At 37.4% G+C, this 13,256-nt stretch overlaps 1 protein-coding gene across 1 annotated transcript in view; it reads left to right on the forward strand.

The window, feature by feature from the left end:
* The window catches only part of SLITRK6 (SLIT and NTRK like family member 6), a 55,989-nt gene extending 47,782 nt beyond the window's left edge, over positions 1-8,207 (forward strand). Inside the window, exon 2 of the mRNA XM_044072923.1 lies at positions 1,604-8,207. Coding sequence (XP_043928858.1) covers positions 1,633-4,122 — 2,490 coding nt within the window. The 5' untranslated portion in view covers positions 1,604-1,632 and the 3' untranslated portion in view covers positions 4,123-8,207. The remainder of the gene's footprint in view (positions 1-1,603) is intronic.
* Positions 8,208-13,256: the final 5,049 nt, after the last annotated feature.

Consider the following 13,256-nt stretch of genomic DNA (forward strand, 5'->3'; position numbering starts at 1 on the left):
AATCTGGTTAAAAACTCCACTGCCATTTCACCTAAACACCTCCATGCTTCCAGAAAATATTATTGATAAAGCAAAAAAGAATAACAAAGAATTCAAACACAGAAACTATGTTAGAGGATATAATGCTAAAACCATAAAAGTGTAATGACAAAATTAAATAAAAATCAAAATAATTTCTGACCCTTGTATAGACTATTGGCAGCAGTGTTGATAAGTTTATGACAATGTTGTGGTACCCATGATCAGCTCTGAAAGTCTGCTGTACTTCTGACTGAATGTTGAAATTGTGAATATAATCTGTTTGCTGTCAGTGAACTATTTTATGAAGAACTTTAGCTAGGGGGCTCAGAATGCTAACTGGCCAATAGGTCTTGGTTACCTGATATTACTAGTCTTGCTAAATGTGATGGTCTTGGACTTTTTCCAGATATCAGGGGCCATTGCTCTTGAAATACTTCTGTTATGCAATATGTTGAGTGAAACAGCCACACTACCAGTTATCTGTTGAAGAAATAATAGTATAGGATAAGTGTAGGATTACCAAAAGCTGCCAAGCCATGTTTCTGCATTTATTTATTCATTCATTCATATGGGTTCAAGCTTCTAGATGTTGAGACATTTCACTGCAGCATATTTGACTGGAGACCCATAGCTGAAGTGGCATTCAGCTGCAGAGACATAGGGCAGTTTCAAATTCCTTGTGTGAAAAAAGAAGTCCACAGGGTCATGGCGACAACTTCAAAAAACAAATTAACGAGGAGGAATAATGTCCATGGCCCCCAAGGCACCAAGACAGAAAGCAATATGGCAGGCTTCAGCAATAGGCTCCCCAGTGAGCATGTCACTGGCAATAAAATGTAGTGTACAGGGGGAACTTCCTTTCTTATTGGTGTGTGCAGTCATTACCCCCTTCACAGTGACAAGGGAACATTCCCAAAAGCACACACTTGAGCACAATTTTCATGGCATTAGCATGCAAGATTTCTTCCATATTGTAGCACATTACTACACATTGTACTTACATAAGCATGTACTGTACATTTCATTACAATAATGGGCACATCCACAATTTTAAAATACAGACTCTGTTTGGATAAGAGTTAACATGTGTGGTGTATGTTCCACCTAAAATAAATGTGTTCATGTTTATATATTGCAATGTATTTCCTGCAGATTTGCAGTATTATCTGTCAGATAACAGCATACATGGATCTTGATAAACAAGCAAACAAACAAAAAAAAAGAGTCTTATACAACAAGTTTGCATCTCACAATAACCTTGAATTGAATGAAGGACATCTAAGCCGGTACTCCTTGGAATATTCTGATACTCCGATGAGAGTTGTTTGTGCCTCATGCATCCTATTATAAAGTCACATTTTTTTCAGGCCGATTATAATAAATATATATAACTATAAATATAAAAATAAATTCCAAATGTTCTTATGTATTGCAGAGAGTCAGAATGTTAAGCATGTGTTTCTTTTCAGAAAAGTCATCATGTGTTATATAAATGCAGTCAAAGGACCTATAGATGGAAGTATACATTTATTGAATTTGACACACATCTTCTGTTTTCTAAGACTTTTTTTTTTTCTTGCAGAATGGTAAAGGACCTGTAACTGTGAAAACATGGTGTTTTGGGTTTTCTTGTGCCTCATGATCATTGCTACAGACTCTCAGCAAGTATATCCTCCGAAGTCATTGAGAGGATCTTGTGACAGTCTCTGTACCTGTGAAACAAAGGATGGAGTACTAAGTATAAACTGTGATTACAGAGGCATAAAAAAAATATCTCAAATAAAAGTCCCAGCGAATCAATTATTTCATATCACTTTGATTGGAAACGAAGTGGAACAACTAAAAAGTGGTGACTTCATTGACTTCAAAAATGCTCTTTCAGTGCACCTTGGGTCCAATAAGATATTTGACATAGAGCCGGGAGCTTTCGGTGGTTTCAGTTCTATAAAGCAGCTGCATATAAACCAAAACTATTTGGAAATACTTAAAGAGGATGTTTTTCATGGTTTAGAAAACCTGGAGTTTCTTCAGGCAGACAATAATTTTATACATACAATTGAGCCCAGTGCCTTTAGTAAACTTAAAAGACTCAAAGTGCTTATATTAAATGACAATGCCATTGAAAATCTTCCTACCAATATATTCCGATTTGTTCCACTCACTCATTTAGATCTCCGTGGAAACCAATTACAGAGGCTACCATATGTAGGATTTCTGGAACACATTGGCAGAATTATGGAACTTCAGCTGGAAGACAATAAGTGGGTCTGTGACTGTGACTTATTGCCATTAAAGACTTGGCTGGAAAGCATGCCTCCTCAGTTCGTTATAGGAGATATTGTTTGCAATAGTCCTTCAGAATTATATGGTAGTATCTTAAGCAAACTAAAAAAGGAAGTTTTTTGCCCATATGATATGGAAAAAAAATTTAGAGAGACAGAAAAATTAATACCTACCAAGGTAATTGAGGAGGCAAAGGACCCTGGAATAGTTCCTCATGCGACATATTCAAACTCACCAGGTGACAGTAAAGTTTATCCAGTCACATTCCTACCAGAATATCCAGATATACTCTGTCCCATGCCCTGCCACTGTACAAACCACCCACTTTCAGGGCTTTTGATTCATTGTCAGGAAAAAAACATTAAAAGTGTATCAGAACTACAGCAACCACCACCAAAGCCAAAAAAACTTCTTCTAAATGGCAACATCATCCAGACACTTACAAAATCTGACTTAGTGGAGTACGGCAGTTTGGAGCTCCTTCATCTTGGCAATAATCGGATCAGTTCTATTCAAGATGGATCATTTGCAGTTCTAAATAACTTGCAGAAACTTTATTTAAATGGAAACTACTTGACTCGATTATCAAAGAATATGTTCCTTGGATTACACTCACTTGAGTATTTATATCTTGAATTTAATATCATTAAGGAGGTAATGTCCGGTACATTTAGTGCAATGCCTAAACTGAAAGTCTTGTATATGAGTAATAACCTTCTTCAGACTTTGCCACCTCACATTTTTTTAGGCATTCCTTTAGCCAGATTAAATCTTAAGAGCAACCGATTTTTACATATTGCAGTGAGTAATGTTTTAGATCAGCTTAATTCTGTGGTGCAACTTGATTTAGAAGATAATCCATGGGATTGTACATGTGACTTAGTGGGACTAAAGCAATGGGTTGAAAAACTTAGTAAAAAAATACATGTCGGGGAAGTCATGTGTGAGTCACCTAGTGGTTTTGCTAAGAAAGATTTAAAGTCATTGAAGAGTGACTCATTGTGCCCAGGATTGTTAAATATACCAACACAACCTGGCGCTGTAGCTGTTTCCCCTTCTGCAACAACCACAAGCACAGCTGCTACCTTTATTGGTTCGATTACAGAAAATGTCCCACTTTCTGTATTAATTCTGGCCATGCTAGTTGTGTTCATCATGATTGTGTTCTGTGCTGCTGGGATGATTGTTTTCGTCCTACATCGTCGAAGAAGGTCCAAAAAGAAACAAGAAGTACAGCAGATAAAGGACAGCAGTCCAGTGCATCTCCATTACAGCATGTACGGCCACAAAACTACTCATCACACTGGTGAAAGTCCGTCTGCCAGCATGTATGAGCAACGCATGATAACACCCATTGTTCATGTATATAAGAGTCAAACATATGGTCCAAAGGATATAGATAATGATGAAGAGGAAAAAGACATTAATGACCCCAAAAACCTTTGCAGAAGTCTTCTTGAAAGAGAGAATGAGTCGCCTCTTACAGGTTCTGCTGTTAAGTTCAGAGGCATTGACCATGCATCTGAATTTATTCCATTGAGGGATGCCAACTCTTTGTATAGAAACATTTTAGAAAGAGAACGAGAACTTAAGCAGCTTGGAATCACAGAGTACCTCAGAAAAAATATACAGCAGCTTCAGCCTGATATGGACATCAGCTACCCTGGAAGACATGAAGAGTTGAAGCTCATGGAAACAATTATGTATGCCAGACCAAGGAAAGTGCTACTTGAACAGACTAAAAATGAATACTTCGAACTGAAGGCAAACTTACAGACTGAGCCGGACTACCTGGAGGTGCTGGAACAACAGGTCTAAAAACTACCTTGGCTTTTTTATTGTCATATTTTCAGTTAAGCTTGTCTGACAAAGATATGACATCACGACAGTGCCTTAAACAAACAGCACTATTATTAATAACTGACAGCAAAGCACAGCTGCACTCCCGTTAAAAACTCAGGTATCACTGTGATAAGTGACTGGATTGTTTGAGGCTCTTCTGGCAGCAATATAAGAAATACATGATTCACTGACTATTAAATATTCCTTTTTCATGTCTTTAAGCAGATACCCCGTGACAAACACTGCTACCACTAACTGAACTGTCACGCTAAATTTACTGAATCTCTTAATGAGAGAAACACACTTTTTAAACTGATGTCTGTCTGCCTTTAAAAGGATGCAGGTTAATTGCTGGTATATGTGTATCATTGTTTTTTTAATCACACCTAAATAATGGCTGTATTTTCCATAATGGACTCAATGCTAACTGTAAGTACAGTATAAAGAAATATAAAAGTATCATTGTTGGATGATTTGTATCTAAAAGTACGTGTGTGTGTGTGTGTGTGTGTGTGTGTGTGTGTGTGTGTGTGTGTGTGTGTGTGTGTGTGTGTGTATGTGTGCATGTATATGTGGGGGGGTGAAAAAATACAGACAATCCATGTTTGTTTTTATATTATGCTGTCTGCATTTTCTATCTCACTTTGATATACAGATTTATGTCTCCTACTGTTGTTTAGAAATGAGTTTTACACATAGAAGAAAATATTTCTGTTTGCCTGAACAGTAATGTACAGCATTATAGTTCATTAAGAGAGCACAAGGGTGTTCATTAGTGTAAATAACTTTTTAAGGAAGTGGAGCTGACAAGAGCAAGCATATGTAGGCTTAAGAAAAGGCACTGTTGGGGTATTCCAAAAATACTAGTGCCATTTCATACAGCTAAGAACCACAAGCAACTTTGTCCTAGCTGCATGCACTGGGGCTACCTATACATCTAAAATGAAAGTTAAGTGTCACAACTTTTCCTTCAAATGCATATGTAGCACCATTATGTTTAGTAAGGACAGATAGACAGAACATCTGATGATACTAATCTTTTGTGTATGTAGCCCCACTATATGCAGCTAGGACAGAGAGACAGAACACCTGATGGCACAAGCTTGTTTTGAAAACACCATTATATTATTTCAAACTAAAGTCTTTAATTTTAAGTAGGTCCTATTGATTGACTGCAAAATGATGGAAAAGAAAGGCAACTGAAAGAAAAAACATAATTGATTAAAAGTCAGTCTGATCAGTTCCCAGAGGCATGTTTTTTTCATAGGTTCATGGGAGATTACTAAGCTAAGATCTTAAGAGCCCTTGCAAGCCTAGCCAGTATAACCAAATTTTACCCAGCATATGGCCCCGAGGGGTAAGAGGATGGCATGGATTTGTGCCTAAGGCTTGAGTATCTTACAGACTGCCCCTGTCCATAAGGGACATATGAGCTACCCCAGGTGTGAATTTATGATTTTCCATCCATTGATCTAAACTGCGTTTGAGGAGACCTAAGGAACGGCTCTGCTTAATGTGAATAGGAAGCCTGTTCCAAAGAAGGAACAATCTCTGAAACACTTACCTGTCTCTCCAGGAAATTTGTTTGAGTTGCTGAGGAAGTTTAGCTCTTTGATTGGGTGACCCCTTGTGCTGTTTGACTTGCGGACATGCAGCAGCTCCATCAGGGCTGGATTTGTTAGTGCATTGTAGGGCAGGCATAGGTCATCCCTTAATTAAATCAATAGTCAGTAGGAGACAGTGTAAAGGTATTGGGCTTTTAGTGTATCCTTTCATGAGGGGAAATATCACTTATACCAACATGCATGAGTCTGTTACTAATGGCACAGCACTTTGGGATAAAGAGCAACTTCCCCTTTACAGTGACTGCATTTGAGAAATTCAGTTTTTGGAGTACTGATTGTATACTGTTATTTACACTTTATAGTTTCCAAACAGTTTTCCTTGGGGTAAATAAACAATGAGGGAAAATTGCTTTTGCTCTGCATTCATCTTAAGAGTTTATTGTGTATGGTCATTGCCCAGCATTATTTTTATTTCCATTTAAATGAAATTCTAAACTTTGGTCAGCTTTTATATAATATATAGCAGTTAGTTATTTGTAGGAGTTGTGAGAGTGGCCAGGGTAATATAGTTTTTAAATTGCATTACTTACTGCTCACATACTATGTCTTCAACAAGTACAACAGTATAAAAGTGCGCACTAAGATATTGCAGGCACCAGTATGCCAGACTAAAGCATTTCAGTTAATGTAAACAAGACATACAGATTAAAAGTAGTTCCAAATCTGATAATTACTCATCTTTTTCCTTATTCTTGTTTTTATGCTTGTTCTTTTACATGTTGTAGTTTATTTTAGTGCCACATGTTACAAAAATGAAGCATGACTGTCATTTGTTAGCAACAATAACACAATGTCAAGTAACTAACCTAAATAATTTATCAAGTTTTGCTGCCAAGCTCACTTAAGCCTGATAGCACCTTAACAGAATTATCAATATAGATGACATCTGGCAGTAATATATCATCCCTTAAATGTATACTTTGCATTGGAATTTGGGGGCTTGATATCTACTTATCTTTTTGCATTGCTCACCTTTTCTCAGACAATGATCTCTACCATGGGAGGCCTGCTCTTTGTCACCAGATAGGTGATAGACACTCAGAGGGCCAAACCCAAAAGACCACTGGGATTCTGTCATGAAACCCAGACTTGGAGAAGAGCACAGAAGTGAGTGTTGCTCTTTCTTCAGTTTCTCCTTCTCCTCTGAGCTTATGCAACACGAGAGATGGCATGTGTTATAGTTTGGAGATTTTTTTTGTGTTTGGCAATCTTGGTGGTGTTGCTATTTTCACTAGTGACCTACCAATGTTGCAGATGTTTTGAGAGTCAAATAGTTTTGTGGTGGTTAAAAGAGGAATAATAATTATTCACAGTGGACCTACCTGCTGCATTTAAGCGTCTTTACTATCTCTCTGCAAAAAAAAAAAAAAAAAAAATCACTTTTTGCTAATATGCACACAGAAGCCAGCAATTCATCTTATTTTATGGCCTACAATGATAATAATAATGAAGGCCCAGACATCAGATTTGATAAGCAGCATCGACTGGGCATTCACAGTAGATAAAAAAACAAAAAAAAAAACAAAAAAACAATAGGTATTGCCTGACTCAGTCCTGACTGGAAATGTCAACATAATTCAAAACCAATAACTCAGAACTGAGGATTATTCTCAATTCAACATTTCTTGCAATAAGTCTTTCACTAATTAACAACAACCCCATTATGTTTATTAAAGGTTTGCTTCAGTGGTGCATGGACTAAAGCTGCATCTTAACACATGTTGTCAAAGTTAACAAAGGTCCTTGGATTATCCTTGCTTACCCAGTGTGATAATGCTTTAAAATATGTTAACCATCCAAATAATTTCTGGGTATCACATTCCATTAATGTCTTGAGATAAAAGTAAATACAATGTCATTTTAGCTTATCTGGATTTTTTACCATAACTGTGCACTGCTGTATGAAGAGCATTCAGGTTTTATCTTGAACGCTTGTAGGGTGTTCGAATCTACTGAGAAAATATTGTAAATATATTTATACTGTTACCACTTAACCTGTTTCTATAAAATATCTGGCTCCTGTGGTGGCTTTAAAAATCATGTTAAAATGTTTGTTTTCTGTGGCCAGTGAGTAGTTCAGAAGAGAAACACTTTATTTTTTGCAAGACACACTTTTTTACCACAAATGTTTTGCAGAAAAGCACATTGTCTGATAATCAGTGGTGTATATTGCTATGAGTGTAGATCACTGCAGTTTTATTTTGCATTGATGTATGTGTTGAATTATATAAATTATTTATTCTGTACAGTTTTGTATACTTTTCTGTTCACAGAAAAATCATTCTTGGGTGCCTTTCAAGTAACTGAAAGAAATGTTCACTAAACAATGAATAAACATTAATAAAAATCACTTGTGCTGATGTTTCCTTAGCTTTCAACTTTTTTAATTTACAAAGCAAAAAAGCAAAAATAAAGGTACTGCTCTATTGCACTAAGTAAGAAGCAATGTGAATAGTTTTATTTGCTGTTCTTTGATGTTCACATGACTGTAAGTATAGAAATATTGTTAAAACTGAATCACCATAAAAATGTGACAACTGTAAATAATTGCAGGTTTTGGTTGAGGCATATATTAATACTATTCTTCCAAATGACTGGCAATACCATGATTAGGCTTATGTTTGAAGTGCAAAAAATGTTGGCCTTTCCTGCTAATATACTGTTCCTCTACTAGGCTAAAACTATTGTAAGATCTTAATCTGTTTTGAAAAGGCTCAATTTATATGTTGGATTTAGCTTAATGTTTGTCAACAATAGCATGTTTCAAGTTGTAAAAATGCTTCATAATATTATTCTAAATATTAAGGGGGATATATAAACAAAGCTTTCAGACCACCTTTACTATACCAACCTCATCTAATAACAATACCATATCCTTCGCTGTCCAACCAGTCCAAACTAGCACCATAAAACAAACTACAAAAAAGCAAACCTGCAATCTTAGCAGCAGAAAGCCTACCAGCAGAGTATTTAAAACTGACTTCTGAAGCTCTAGCCTTCCTTGTTTCTAAACTAATTAATTAATCCATAACAGAAAACCATGTCCCAGCCACCTGGAAGAAATCTTTCATAGCTCCACGCTACAAAAGTAGAAATTCAACTGACCCACCCAACTATAGACCTATAGCTATACTACCACAGGTCTATATTATAACATCAAAGTCTTACAACTTTGAATGTTATAATATCAAACCCATTAGAGCGAATGCTGGAAATAGCGAAGTTGCAGAACACTGAATACTTTCCTAGGGAAAGTATCCGGTGGTATGTTTCTGCACCTTCACTATTTCCTCGACTGTGGAGCGAAGGTTACAGACCGGGTTAAGGTAAGTGTACGAACGAAGGTGAGTGTGCAATTGGGCATGGGTTAGGTGAGTTAGGGTTAGGGCATGGGTCAGGTAAGTGTGTGATTGTGTGGACGTGAGGGTTAGGGAGCGGGTAAGGTGAGTGTGTGATAGTGATGGATCTTAGGGTTAGGGTTGGGTTACGGTAAGTGGATAGATAGTGGTATATGTATGGTTTAGTGTAGGGTTTTGTGAAGTGTGTGTGTGTGTGTGTGTGTGTGTGTGTGTGTGTGTGTGTGTGTGTGTGTGTGTGTGTGTGTGTGTGTGTGGATTATTTATTTTGGTGTGCTTGTGTTGTGTGCATGTTTGTCGGAACAGCAAATTTTTTCCCAGGGAAAACATTTGCTATTCTGACTGTTCAGTTTTCTGGTGTTTCGCTCTACTGGGTTCGATATTATAACATTCGAAGTTGTAAAACTTCAATGTTATAATATAGACCCACTGCCACTACTATCAAAATATTAGAAGAATTTATCCACTTCCTTCTGCTCAAACATCTTACCCAAAATAATCTCTCTATGACTCAAGCTTCTGCTTCAGTCATGGCACAATTACTGCTCTTATTAGCTTTACCAGTGCTATCAACCACAGCAGAAATAATAGTAACCTAATATCAGCACTCTTCTTGGATCTGTAAAAAGTCTTTGACACAGTTTTTCATCAAACACCTATCAGCAAAGTCTTCTTACTAGGTCTAAATAAATTATCTCTCACTTGTTATCTTAGCTATTTCACAAAGAAGGCCGCAATTAGGAAAATGTAAAAATGAATTCTCCTCAATCCTTCCAGTCAGACTTGGAGTCCCACAAGGATCAATATTGGGTCCACTTCTGTTTAATATATTTGTAAATAAACTCCACACCACCACCACTGATAAAGCAAATATAGTTCAGTGTGCAGATGATGCAACCCTCATCCACTCTGCCCTAGAACTACAAATCCTCCAGAAAATCACACAAGAGTTTTTCTCATTTGTTGAATCCTGGCTAGACACTGCAGACCTACTCCTAAATGCAAAAAAAAGACTAAACTAATGTTCTTTTACAAAACAATGTAATACAAAAAACACAATTTTCATATTATTTCATCTGACAATGCAGCAACTGAATCCAAATGACTTGAAGTATTCATAGATAACAAACTCAAATGCTACCAACATATTCTCCAAACTATCAGAAATACAGACAAAAAATAGGCTCCCTTTATAGAGCAAATTAATACCTTAAAGAATCCACAAGGCAGTCCATAGCAGCAACCTACCTACTCCCATCTCTATTGCATGGATCACCTGTCTTTACTAATCTCAGCAATACCCTCAAGTCCAAACTTGATCCATGCTATAATAAAATAGCAAGGTTCACCACATATTCATCTCACAAAACCCATGACTGCACAGCCCTAAAGGACCTGAATTGGCTAGAACTCCTAAATCAGCTAATCTGCACTCCTCTCACAACTATCTTCTAGCCATATAGTTGCCCCTCTCTAAAAATCATATTACTACCTTACAACAACAGAACACTATGCTGAAATAACAAATCTCTCCTAGTTGTAAGCAACACAAAAAACTCTGCTGGAAACTTGTATTCTTACTGTGTCTCAAAACTGTGGAACTCCATCCCTCTAGAGTTAAAGCATATAGAAAACAACAAATGCTTTAAAAGTCCACTAAAACACCATCTGCAAGGCATTTGGTTCTGCTCTTGCTTTACACCCAGATGATTTTCTGATTCACTTCCCCCTTATCTACCAGTGTAAAACATTTAACTAATTATATTTCTTAACTATTACTTAAGCAATAACCCATGCCTGGGTGTGGGTAATGCTGGATTTACCCACGATTGGTGTGGTTTGGTCATGAGGGTAAAGCCCAAGTGGCCAAACAAAGACAATCGTGGGTAAATCCAGCATTACCCACACCCAAAAGTGGGTCATTACTATTATACGACATTATTTAAGGAAAAAAATACTTACTTTTCTTAAATAATGGCATTGTATAATGCCTCCTTGCTGCCTTTCCACAGCTGTCCAGTATTCTGCGGCAGTTCTGATGTACTGCGCATGCGTATGGTTACGCAGTGCATCAGAGCTGTGTGTGGAAGCAACGGAAAAAGGAAGATCTCTTGCTTTTTAAAAAGTGTGTCCCTATGCTAAAAGAGTTTAACACAGTGAGAAATCTTAAAAAAAGCAATGGAGAAAGGAAGATCTCCATTGCATTTCTCTTTAACATAGCGAGACAGCTTTAAAAAAGCAACGGAGAAAGGAAGATCCCCGTTGCTTTTTTTTTAAGATATCTCACTATGTTAAACTTGTTTAACATAGCGAGATAACAGCAACAGAACTCTTCCATTCTCTGTTGCTGTCCAACACACAAAAAAAAGACTTATACTAATGGAAAAAGTCCGGGCGACCGGACATTTTTCCATTAGTATAAGCCTGATTTACAATGGGCACACTGACCAATCAGCATGCACATTTTGGAATATTAATGGGGGGTTGTTGTATAATCCTACTTAACCCACATTCTCGCTCATGATACCATGATTCTCTAATTTCAACCAAAATGTTCAGTCTTTGTCTTCCCTTATTTTTCTTTGCATTTCCGTCTGTTACAACTTATACAACTGTACAGCTAATCTCTTATTAGTTCTCCTCTTCCTATAGTGACAGATTGTATGATGCAAGTGTTAGCATTAATAATTTCTTATACCTAATTATGTATGCAAAAATATACTTGTAACCAAGACGAAAATATTATTTACAATATGGAAAATGAAGATATACTATATATTGTCTATATATGTGAATACTGGAGTTTTTCTCTCTGAACATCTGTTGAAAAAGGGTATCTATCCCAGTTGGACTTTCCCAGTCAACAAAGATAAATAAATAAACTAAATAAGTATATCACTGGTATTCAAAGTAAATGGATGCACTTGGCTTGCATTGATGCATTGAGTTGCACTGCAGTACCGTTTACTAGCTGACAGTCATCCACATTCCTAAATGGGAATATTTCATTACCTTGAAGTTTACATGAATCACTCCACTATGCATTTGGAAAAAATATACTGCAGAACAGCCACCACCTCGATTACTGGTAGGGCCACATGGAGGCACCGATCCTCTGTCACTGAAACATGTATGCATGTTGACTTACACACACACACACACACACACACACACACACACACACACACACACACACACACACATGCATGCACACATATGTGCACCCCTCCAAACACATATGGGCATGCATACATACATGCACTCCCCCACACACATGTACAAGCACATACCTATGTGCATGCTTGCACAAACACACACACACACACACACACAAACACGCACACATGCACGCACGCACAAGTGCACACACACACACACACACACACACACACACACACACACACACACACACACACACACACACACACAAACACACATGCGTGCACACATATGTGCACCCCCACACAAACACATATGGGCATGCATACATACATGCACTCCCCCACACACATGTACAGGCATATACATATGTTCATGCTTGCACACACACACCAACACAAACCAGTACTTACAATAGCCATTCATGCACAGACCCTTAATGATCCACTCACACACTTTCTCAGTGATATTACACCAGCAAAATGACATACAGTCATACAGCCTCATGCGCTCCCATTCATGCACATAGCATGACTTGCTTACATTGCCTGCCTATGCAGGGTGAAGTGTGTCTCTCTCTCTCTCTCTTTCACTCATATAGTCATACAGCCTTATACACTCTCATTCATTCACACAGCATGACTTACTTCCATTGCCTGCCTATGCAGGTTAAAGCAACTAACTCTCTGTTGCTCATACAATCATACAGCCTTATACACTCCCAGTCATGCACACAGCATGGCTTACTTCCAATGCCTGCCTAGCCAGCAAAAGGGGGTCCATGAATCACAGCAGTTTTACAAAGACTGCTATACACCTTGAACTCATCTTGCATACCTTTAAGCTGACTATGAATACTGGTATATATGTTAGACTTCACCAAAAATTGCCAAAATGTAATTTTCTTTTTCCTAGATTTTCAAACTTACATTCATGCAGAATGTTTCAGTAGAAAAGACATGGTTGGGCA

The sequence above is a fragment of the Protopterus annectens genome, chromosome 5.part1 (assembly GCF_019279795.1).
Source record: "Protopterus annectens isolate FY-2018-M chromosome 5.part1, PAN1.0, whole genome shotgun sequence".
NCBI classification, from domain to species: Eukaryota; Metazoa; Chordata; order Ceratodontiformes; family Protopteridae; genus Protopterus; species Protopterus annectens.